Source organism: Cibotium barometz, chromosome 23, assembly GCF_041138505.1.
Source record: "Cibotium barometz isolate CiBa-2024 chromosome 23, ASM4113850v1, whole genome shotgun sequence".
Classification (NCBI taxonomy): Eukaryota; Viridiplantae; Streptophyta; class Polypodiopsida; order Cyatheales; family Cibotiaceae; genus Cibotium; species Cibotium barometz.
In genome coordinates this window covers 26,737,262-26,748,517 of record NC_141068.1, presented here as the reverse complement: position 1 = coordinate 26,748,517, position 11,256 = coordinate 26,737,262, and the positions used below count along the sequence as shown (strand labels likewise).

At 40.8% G+C, this 11,256-nt stretch overlaps 1 protein-coding gene across 1 annotated transcript; it reads right to left on the bottom strand.

Moving 5' to 3' along the window:
* Window positions 1-212: 212 nt before the first annotated feature.
* LOC147625802 (GTP-binding nuclear protein Ran1B-like) lies at window positions 213-3,158 on the bottom strand. Its single transcript, XM_086817832.1, has 8 exons — window positions 2,970-3,158; window positions 1,908-1,956; window positions 1,769-1,825; window positions 1,541-1,658; window positions 1,342-1,431; window positions 828-1,007; window positions 628-705; window positions 213-447 (listed from the first exon to the last, which is right to left on the bottom strand). Exons 1-8 carry the CDS (start codon window positions 2,970-2,972, stop codon window positions 375-377), a joined length of 648 nt encoding a protein of 215 aa, XP_086673958.1. The 5' UTR covers window positions 2,973-3,158; the 3' UTR covers window positions 213-374.
* Window positions 3,159-11,256: the final 8,098 nt, after the last annotated feature.

The window sequence follows — 11,256 nt, the reverse complement described above, 5'->3', positions numbered from 1 at the left end:
CTATTTTGTATGAAGTCTTTGGCATCATGTTTTCTAGTTTTGGAAGGTTTTAGATGAGGATGTTATATATTTACAATGAGGATGTTATATATTTACAGAGTAACATCTAATGGCTCTAATCCATAGACACTGTGACACTATAGAAAAAGTATAATTGTACTCTCGACCCAAAAAACAAAAACAAAGACAAAAAAAACTGGTGGACTTTCAAGATTAAAAAATTGTTTCATTCCATTGAAATCATGTGTTGTAGAAAACTCCAATTTCTGGGCGTGATTAGTTCACAAAAAAAAATCCACCACATTTTAAACCAACCGTTGGTAATTAACCATTTATTAGCGAGATGCCAAGATTAAGAAGCTGATTAACCTAATCTAAGAGTCAAAATCTGCATCATCGTCGTCAGGCAGTGGCTGGGCTGCAGCTGCTGCCAGTTCTGCCTCATACCTGCCAATAAACAAAATTGCTATTAAGCACTATTCAACAGAAATGACCTAAAATATTCGAATCTAAGAGACCTTTTCAAAGCAACTAACATATTTAGATGCCTGTTAATAATTTACTTCAAATTTGAGACAGCTTTCAATGATTTTGCACTCTGCTTAATTGTTTTTTTTAACAACTTACTGCTGTTGAGCTGCTAAATCGATCTGCACCTCTGGTGGAGCAAGGGCAGGGGACTCAACAAAATGCAGATTTGGGTCCCTGAGAAGGAAGCCAGAGTGTATAAAATTTATGTAGGGAAATTAGAGGATCAAAACAATTTCTTGAAAAGATAAATTGAGAGAAAATTGATTAGAAGTAGATATTATAACTTGGCATCCTACCCAGCTAGCTTTCTGGCAAGGTACAGGAAAGGCTTCTCAAAGTTGTAGTTGCTTTTGGCAGAGATTTCATAGTACTGGAGATTCTTCTTCCTATGGAAAGTCACCTGCTTTGCTTTAACTTGCCTGTTCTTCACATCCACCTTGTTTCCACACAGCACAATGGGGATATTCTCGCAAACCCTGATACCATTACAATATTTCAGCTAATAAAAATTAATAATACACATGTGCATGTATACACACACGCCTGGGTATGCATACAGATGCAAGCAAGTGGGCATGTGCCTGTGTGACTGAGTGACTGTGTGAGAGAGACAAAGAGGAAATACGATGCACGTGTGTGTACACATACGTACACATGCCAGTGCATCCACATGAGAGAGAGAGGGAATAGGTGTGCTTACACGTGTGTACACATACGCACACATCCACTGCATCCACATGAGAGACAGACAGACAGACAGACAGAGAAAGTGATGAAAGGCCAGCATAACTAGAAGGCCAATACACTTACCTGCAAAGATCTCGATGCCATGTTGGCACATTCTTGTAGGTTAGCCTTGCAGTGACATCAAACATGATGATGGCACACTGGCCATGAATGCTGCATCATTGAAAAATGTGTTTGAATGTGGTGTTGATAAACAAAAGCACATCCAAATTTTCATGGAAAAACTTCTTAAATGCACTTATAAAGAAAGAGAAATACTCACTAATAGCCATCTCTGAGTCCTCCAAACTTCTCCTGGCCTGCAGTGTCCCAGCAATTGTACCGGATTTTGCCACAGTTGGTGAAGAAATCAAGAGGATGCACCTCCACTCCAATAGTTGCTGCATAGATCACAAGATATCAGGAAATGAGTTCAAGCCATTCTAAAGCATGCAAAGGAACAACCACAAACCTGATGCAGAAGGATAAGGTTCATAAATGGAGAACTTACGCTCGTATCTCTTCTCAAACTCTCCTGTCAAGTGCCGCTTGACAAAGGTCGTTTTTCCTGAAGAGAATGACAGGGTAAAAATTGCATGCCAAAACATGACCTTGGGCCAGATTTTTCACCAAAAAAACATAATTCCTACCTGTTCCACCATCACCAACAATAACCAACTTGAAGTTGGGACAGTCAGCCTGCAGCACGGAAAACAACTGTAAGGTATAAAAAATGAGGGCTTTCAAAGAAATGGAACCCTTGCAGACCCAGAACTATGCTAGTCATGGATGGTTTGCCTACAAAAAAGAAAGCATAACGTGAAGAACCCTATACAACACCCTCACACAAGTCAGCATTATTGCAGTAACCATGCATAGTCCAAAACTACGATGTGTAACTTAGCATATGGATAAACCCTAACACATGCATCACTTAGATTATAGATATTTCAACGCATATCACAAGCATCGCATCGATAATAGCAAGATGTTAGCACTTCATTCCTTATCACAGGCATCCTGCAGATCAACGTGAAAGGCGCCCTCAGTGCTTATCATGATACAGATCATCGTGAAACAGTATTTGCTCAACTCATGTCTCTTGCACATAGCACAACACACCAAAATTATACTGCAAGGAACAGAATTCAAGGGTCTGATATCCTTGCTACTAATTTGGGCATGTGAAACCTAATCTCAAGGCATAGCTGTGCACACATTGATAGTATGGCATGGTCAAGATAGCAGAAAATTGTAACTTTGCACATGGTTGAACCTTAAACCCTAATGGACTTCTAGAATTTTAAAAAAACTTCTAGCACTCTGTTTATGGCTAGTAGTTAGTTTAGAGGCTCGGGGCAGTGGTGTAATTTTCAAAAATAGTTAAACCCTAGCACATCATTCAAGCTTTAATTAGTACAGCAGTTTTACTTTGAAAGCCTGCTCTGAAAACCCTAACACTGATATTTATACAGTGGTAGACACCCTAAAACTCTACAAACATGGCACATGCGTTTTTCGTAGAAACAGAAAACCCTAGTACAGTACTGTTGCTTTGAAAACCCTAAAACGCATGTGTGTGGAAGACTGTGTGGTATAGAACACGCACAGGAGATTCAATTCATGTTTGGCAAACGAAGCTTTGAACAAAGAGGGAAACCCTAGCAGGCTATGGCTATAATGCTTGCAGATAACCTGAAAAAAGCACATACCATGGCACTTTGCTTTCCTAAAGTCGAATGGAGCTGATGAGCGGGCTGTTGTTGTTGGAGAAAAGATGAACTGGGTTGAAACCCTAGCAGGTCTGCATACAAAAAGAGGCTTTATGGGCGTTACAAATATGGATAGAAGGTATGAAATTCCTGAACCCTCAGACACTCCCAACGGATCTTGCTTTTGCTCGAGAAAATTTCCCCAAACTTTTCAAATTTCAAATTATCTACCCTCTTTGGTCGTGAGTTCGAATCAAAACCTTGGCTTGGGGGAGTAGTCAAGTGGTAGAGAGCTCGAGTGACCCTGTCCTGTGTGGCGTAAGTTCGAATCAACTCAATCCACCCACTCGAAGAGTCATATACAGGCTAGAGTGGCACCTTGTCATAGTCATCTCCCCCTAGGCAGCATGTTGAAGATAGGATGGTGGTCATGCTCATGGTGGTCGCCTTCTAGTGGTGCATTGCCTGGTTGTCGTCGTCTTGATGGCATGGGTTGTGCATTACTTCTTACATGGTATCATAGCTCGAGCTTGTGGTCCTACCTTCTAGTGGCTCAAATAGAGGAGGGGTATTGGAAACGATTCGAGTATGAAATGGTTAGGAGGTGTATAGATAGATATCCCATATACGGAAATATGGGAAGTTGAAGAGCCATATATAGGCTAGAGTGGCACCTTGTAATAGTCATCTCCCCGGGCTTGTATTTTTGGGGGCAGCACATCAAGAGATGGGATCCTGATGGAGGATTTGTTGTAGTGCCCAAGGATGAGTGGTGGTCATGCTCATGGTGGTTGCCTCTTGGTAGTACATTACCTTGGTCATCTTGGTGGCATGGGTTGTGCTTGGATGTGGTGGCATTGTTGTGACTTCTCACACTAATTAGAATTTAGCAATTTGTCATGGTGGTTGCCTCTTGGTAGTACATTACTTCGGTCATCCTCGTGGCATGGGTTGTGCTTAGATGTGGTGGCACTTGTGACTTCTCACACTACTTTGAATTTAGCAATTTGTCATGGTTATTACTTTAGGGGGCGCAAGGGAGGGGGAGGGGGGTGCTTAGATGTGGTGGCACTGTTGTGACTTCTCACACTACTTTGAATTTAGCAATTTGTCATGGTTAGTACTTTAGGGGGCGCAAGGGAGGGGGGTGCGGCGAAATCTTCTTTTTCAAAGAGGCAAGTTGCAATGGTATTTTTATGTTGTCTATATATTATGCCTAAGAGGCTTGGCTGGAGGAGTACTATTCCATCAAAGTCACCCATGACTTACACATGGGTCCATCTTGGTGCCTTAGTTTTGTCTTAGCCACAAGGAAGTAGCAACAATTTTCCTTGTCACTAATAACTCTTGGCTATTGCAAAAGCATGAAATAAGATAAATGTAACTAAGACATTTAAAGTAACAATCAATCTTATCTTAAAGTCTTCATTCTCATCTAATAAAGTCTCCAAAGCTTCTGGAGAAAAACTTGTAAGCTTACAATGTCATCTTTGTCCTCTTTAGCTCATCGTGCTTGTCAGTTGTACTAGTAGATACATTTGTATTGGCACCTCAAATATTATTGTTCAAGTTCCTTAAGTTTTCCTCCTCGTTCAAGTTAACAAAAGCCTTGATATAGTGCCACATCTTCATAAACAAGAGGACTCGGGAGTCGTGGCTTCCCTCTTCAACCAATCATATTTGTTTTGTTTTTTGGGTGCCTTTATAGCCCATGTCATATCTATCATGGTCATCAAACCAATGATATTTCCTACAAGTGTCATTGAACGAGTTGATCATTATGGGTTGTCCCATATCTTAGAAATGAGATCACCTAACAATTGAGAAATATGTGGTCTATGATGAGGACCCACCTCATCTATTTCATTGGGTATTTAAGAAATATTGTTTATGATACTTGATCTCTCTTTGTCTTTCAATCTTATGAGACACACACTCATCTCTCTCTCTCTCTCTCTCTCTCTCTCTCTCTCTCACACACACACACACACAGTGTGTGTGTGTGTGTGTGTGTGTGAGAGAGAGAGAGAGAGAGAGAGAGAGACCGTACATACACACACCACATATGTGTGTGTGTGTGTGTGTGTGAGAGAGAGAGAGAGAGAGAGTGTGTGTGTGTGTGTGTGTGTACATTCTCTCTCTCTCTCTCTCTCTCTCTCTCTCTCTCTCTCTCTCTCTCTCTCACACACACACACACACACACAATAATTCTTTGTAGATTTGGCAATCTTGTTTTAAATTCTTTATTTGTTTCTTTCACAAGCTCTCTCTTTTCTTGCGTATGAGTCTAGTGGTACATGACCAAATACGTGATAAACATTGAATTGTATCTCATCCGTAGCCGAATCAAATTTGAACAGGTGATAAATCAACAATCCAATAACTAGAGTGCCACATCGAAAATCATACACTTTTATCCATCTAATACTACGTCCAATGAGGAATCAATGGATCAAAGGGACAAGAGTGAAGTTTTACATTATATATATGCAATAATGGAATGTAAATCCAATAATATTGCACTCATCTAACGTCCTACTTTTTTAGGTACAGATGCATTTCTAGATGATGATGATGATGTTGTGATACTGGGGGATGGTCATCAAGGGAGCTTGGTGGAGGGAGCTTTTCTTGGTTGCCCTCTCTCTCTACTTGAACAATCTCTCTCTAACTATTGCACCACCATCTCCGCACACCACAGCCCACAACCCAAGCTCAACCTAGCCCAGTGCGCCAGCCCCCTCTACACCAACCTTGCTCCTTCCTTTCTCTCTCTATCTATTACCATAGTCCCTTCCTCTCCTCTCCTCTCCTCTCCTCTCCTCTCTCCAACCAACATCTAAGTCTTTTTGTTTTTTTGTTTCTCTTCTCTCTCTATATATGTCTCTTTGCTCACTCTCTCTATCTACCATCCCTCTCTCTCTCTCTCTCTCTCTCTCTCTCTCTCTCTCTCTCTCTCTCTCTCTCTCTCTCTCTCTCTCTCTCGCAATTTTTTCTCTCTCTGATCTCTTTGTCTCTCTAACACCTCTCAAACCCTAAAATTTTTCACTCTAAAACTTTTTAAACCTTAAAATTTGTTTTCGAAGAAGTTAGTGAGGGAGGTTAGCAATTTTTTCTCTCTCTGATCTCTTTGTCTCTCTAACACCTCTCAAACCCTAAAATTTTTCACTCTAAAACTTTTTAAACCTTAAAATTTGTTTTCGAAGAAGTTAGCGAGGGAGGTTAGAGAGAGTGAGTAAAGAGAAGGATAGAGAGAGTGAGCAAAGAAATGGATAGAGAGAGAGAGAGAGAGAGAGAGAGAGAGAGGTGTGGGCATGAGAGAGAGAGAGAGAGAGAGAGAGAGGCAAAGAAAATGAGAGAGGGTGAGAGAGGGGGAGGCATGGGCATGATTGAGAGAGGGGGGGGGGAGAGGCGTGGGGGGTGGGCATGAGAGAGAGAGGGGGGGAGGCGTGGGGGTGGGCATGAGAGAGAGAGAGAGAGAGAGAGAGAGGGATTGGGAGGCACGAGCACGAGAGGGAGAGAGAGAGAGAGAGAGAGAGAGATTGGGAGGCACGGGCACGAGAGGGAGAGAGAGAGAGAGAGAAGAGATAAAGGCGGTGGCCCTTTGTGGGGTGGACACCCCACTAAGGGCGACGTACCCCACTAAGGGCGATGTCGCCCTTAGTGGGGTGTCCACCCTCACTAAGGGCGACGTCGCCCTTAGTGAGGGGGGCCTCCCCTCACTAAGGGCCACCGCCTCTCTCTCTCTCTCTCTCTGAAAAACAATCTCTTTTATCTCTTATTGTTTTTTTTAAAGGAGATGAGAAGGAGAGAGAGAATAAAGAGAGAGATAATTAAAAGATAATTTAAAAAAAAAGATAAAGAGAGAGATAAGAGATAGGAGAAAAAAATAGAAAGAGAGAGAGAGAGAGTAAGAGAGAAAAACAAGAGAGGGAGGAGGGGCATGGATGCGAGCGAGAGCGAGCGAGAGAGAGAGAGAGAGAGAGAGAGAGAGAGAGAGAGAGGGAGGAGGGGCATGGATGCGAGAGAGAGAGAGAGAGAGAGAGAGAGAGAGAGAGTGGGAGGCGCAGGTGTGTGGGGTGAGATACCCCACTAAGGGTGACGTCGCCCTTATCAAGCGGGCCCTCCCCTCAATAAGGGCCAGTGCCCCCCCTCTCTCTCTCTCTCTCTCTCATCGAAAACCACTCTCTTCTATCTCTTATTGTTTTTTTTCCTTTTAAAAAAGGAGATGAGAGAGAAGAAAGAGAGAGAATTAAAAGAAAGAATTTGAAAAAAAAAGATAAAGAGAGAGATAAGAGATAAGAGAGAAAAAAAATATATATATATATATAGAGAGAGAGAGAGAATGAGAGAGAGGGCGGTGTAAACACGAGAGAGGGTGAGAGAGAGGGAGGGTGGGAACGAGAGAGAGAGAGAGAGAGAGAGAGAGAGAGAGGGTGAGAGAGAGGGAGGCATGGGCACGAGAGAGAGAGAGAGGGAGGGAGGGAGGGAGGCGTGGGCACGAGAGAGAGAGAGGCATGGGGGTGGGCGTGGGCACGAGAGAGAGAGAGGGAGGAGGGGCATGGATGCGAGAGAGAGAGAGAGAGAGAGAGAGAGAGAGAGAGAGAGGCGCGAGCATGACACCCCACTAAGGGCGACGTCGCCCTTAGTGAGGGTAGACACTCCTCACTAAGGCACCGCCCACTGCCTCTCTCTCTCTCTCTCTCTCTCTCTCTCTCTCTCTCTCTCTCTCTCTCTCTTTGTTTTTTTTCTTTTAAAAAAGGAGATACGAGGGAGAGGGAGAGAGAAAAGAAAGAGAGAGAGAGAGATAATTAAAAGCGAGAGGGAATTTTTAAAAAAAATAAAGAGAGAGATAAAGTGGGTCTCTTCATTCCCACCTCGTGCTAAATGGAGAAGGGGCAGGCGAGAGTGAGTGAGAGAGAGAGAGAGAGAGAGAATAGAATAGATAATTATTCAATAATCATGATTTTAATCGTAACAATGTGATCATTACTTATAAATTATATGTGTTCATGGAAATTAAAAGTAGTTAGAAAAGTAATTATTAATGAGAGTTAGTTATGTAACTATTTATTATTAAATATAATTCTTGAAAATGGATTTTAGATTTCAGACATTAATGACACTATTTATAATGATTGAAGAATGTTTTTATGCTTGTCAAAAATAATATTTTTTTAAATGAATATATTTTAAAATTAAGTCTAATATGTTTAGATTTAGTGTTTAAAATTCGAATTCATTTTCATTAGTTTGTTGTGAGTTGATTTTGTGAGCCATAGTGACAAATAGAGATCTTTTTCTTTCTTTCTTATCTTCATTTGGCCTATTTTTTTCTTCATTGACATGGAAAACACAACCTTTCACATTTTTATAGGAGGTTTGGAGAATGATGTTATTGTTAGAATTGTGCAGGGACGTTTTTATATTACTAAACATGATGATTTTGATGGAATGCTAAATTCTCATTCTAGATTATTGAAGGTTTTTGCAATCAAACCACAAGATGATGGTGTAGATCATCTTGTATCTATCCAGTCAGCTAGACCCACTGGAAAGGAACCATGTTATATATTTGATAAAGATATAACAATTGAATACCTAGTTGTTCCAATAATAGGAGAGTCAAGCAACACCACAGCAAGCACACCAAAGCAAGTCATTATTGATCTTACAATGGAAGATTCTCCCATAGGTACACCACTTCAGAAGAGTGTGGTTAAATACTTAATGTCTGAAGAATCTCATGCAGGTGTTCATAAAATGTTATTAGCAAGCACGCATATTGAGAAGGTAGAAGAGATTCCTCAAATCTATAATGGCAATGGCTTTTGAGTTGCCGAATATACGTGATCCTTCAGTCTCTCCAATGCAGGGAATGGAGCAAGCACATGATGGCCGTCCGTTGTTGGGTCAAACCATGTGAAGTTTCCTGGAGTAGTACAAAAGAGTTCTTGTGGAGGCTTATTTAAGTGCACTTATGCCTTGTGTGGAAGCATAACTATGAACGGCACACTAATGACAACATCATGGATTGGTAAGCTTATTAGTTTAGCTCAATTTCAATAAATCATGATTAAAAAGAGTATTTATTAGTACTTTTGCATTTTTCAAATAATAGGCAAGCTTACACAAAAGCTTCCGTCGTTGGGCTTAACAACGACGGATGGATATGGCTGTTTAGCTTGCTTCTACTGTAAGAACAAACCTGTATTATGTAGGAGAATGTGTGGGTGCTACGGTGTACTATTGTATGCATGCTAACCCACATATGACCAAATTGATGATACATCAAGGGGAACATTTGCATGTGGTGCAAAGGGGCACATCCAGACAAGCATTGCAAAAGATAAGAGAACTTGTACAAGAGACAATTTCAGAGGTGGCTACAAGTGGTCCAAGGAAGATACAAATGGATATCACCAAACAACTGTTTGGATGTAGTTGTCAGGAGGCATACGAAGGATGGATCAAATATTAGCAACATGGAGTTGTCGCTATATTATTGGAACACATGCATCCCCTAATTCAATGTTCAAAGGTAATACGTACTCCATAAATTCTTTGATTATTCTTCTTAAATTAAGTTTACATAGTTTGTTAAGTTCTCCAATTCTCTTGTAGATTTAGGAGGATGGTACGTGCTTTGGTTTAATGCAAGGAGCAGAGTCTAGTATCCTAGAATTGAAGAGACATTGCGCTTTTGAGTTCTTCCATGGTGTAGCCATTTTCCTGGGCAAGCTTTGGATGAGTCAGAAGAGTGGTGTTACGTGTTTAAAATGTCAACCACAGGACCTACTTTGAGTTTGGATCTGGTAAACTGTATACGCCAAATAGGAGACGGTGATTTGAGGAGGGATTGGGTTTGTTTTGATCACGTTAGGCATGTGCAGGGATGGACAACAATGGTTGCACATGTATATGATCCAAGGTACCTTTAGGTCTTTTCATATTCTTTAAAATTACAAACTTGTTTTTGGCTTCTTTCCAACTGTTATATGACGGCATGCAGCCTACAAGAGCTCATGACAATTGCAACTTGTGAAATGAAAGAGGACACAGTGGCACAAGTTCTTTTCTGGGAAATGATCAACAATGTTGTGGTACAAAAAGGCTTTCCAAAACCTGAATTTTTTGGCTTCATGGTGGTTGATGAGGCGGGAAATCAACTGGAGGGCAGTGAGGATAGTCTATAATAATGGACCAGAGAATATAATCTTTTGTTGTGAAATGTGATTAGAGCATACAACTTTGATTCTTATCCAGTTAATCTTTTGTTATAAGAGGTGGACGATGCTACTTTGTCGCACATGCCGACCACCAATCTAGCAAAAACGAAACATGCAAGTTGGTTAGCAAGAGAGGGTTTCAAGGGAACCATCTCTTTATATGATGATGCTGTTTCAAATCTCGCTAATGCCCTCTTGCAATCCACGAAGAAGCATGCATTCATACAAGGTAAATATCACGGAGCAGGCCCTATAATAACAAAGTTGATGGTGAAGGCCACAACATCAAATGCTCCAAGTCCATCAAGAACTAACAAATTGGTGGGGAAAGCAGTGAGTGGCAGTCCAATGCATGCATAACCAAACTATATTGGTGATAACATTACAGTTAGCCGACCACGTCGAAAACCCATAGTTAAAAATCTTGAGGAAGATGACTCATCACATCGTCTAGAGTATGTCATAGAAAACCAACCATGCAAGAAATAGGGTAGGAGATTAAACTTTCTACCCACTATTCCTTTAGCTATGAAGGTGGTCACAATGCAGAGGGATTAGTATAATAAAATGTCTTTTGTCTCAACTCTCTACTAGTAAGAACTATTTACTTTTTGTTTTTTTTTTAAGGTTCTAGCAGGACAATCAATATGGCTGAATGTCAATAGCTGGAATATGTTCATTTATTATTTTAAGGTCTACACACAACACTTATCCATGCATCTACTTTTCTAAATTTAGGGAATAGCCATGTATGTACTTATCTAATTTTAGGAAAAAGCCATGCATCTACTTTTCTAAATGTAGGGAATATCCATGCAAAGTACCTTTTTACTTTTAGCTTTGTGTATTTATAAATACCACCCCTGGCTCTTACTCTAATCCTCACTTCCAAATTTGATTGCCTCCCTCTCTCTCTTATTGTATTTCTCTCCCTCACCATCATTCTCTTCCTTACAACCCTCACCATCATCAACTAACCTTTTTTGATCTCTAATCGCCCCAACTATACTCTGAGGGATACCCTTGATAGGGTTTGTAAAGATTTATGTAAGAAAACA

Excerpts from the sequence above, each read along its gene's own strand:
- LOC147625802 (XM_086817832.1), bottom strand. Across the intron at positions 1,826-1,907 it reads TGTTGGTGATGGTGGAACAG|GAAAAACGACCTTTGTCAAG; the intron begins GTAGGAATTATG and ends CATTCTCTTCAG. Across the intron at positions 1,008-1,341 it reads TGGCATCGAGATCTTTGCAG|GGTTTGCGAGAATATCCCCA; the intron begins GTAAGTGTATTG and ends TAATGGTATCAG.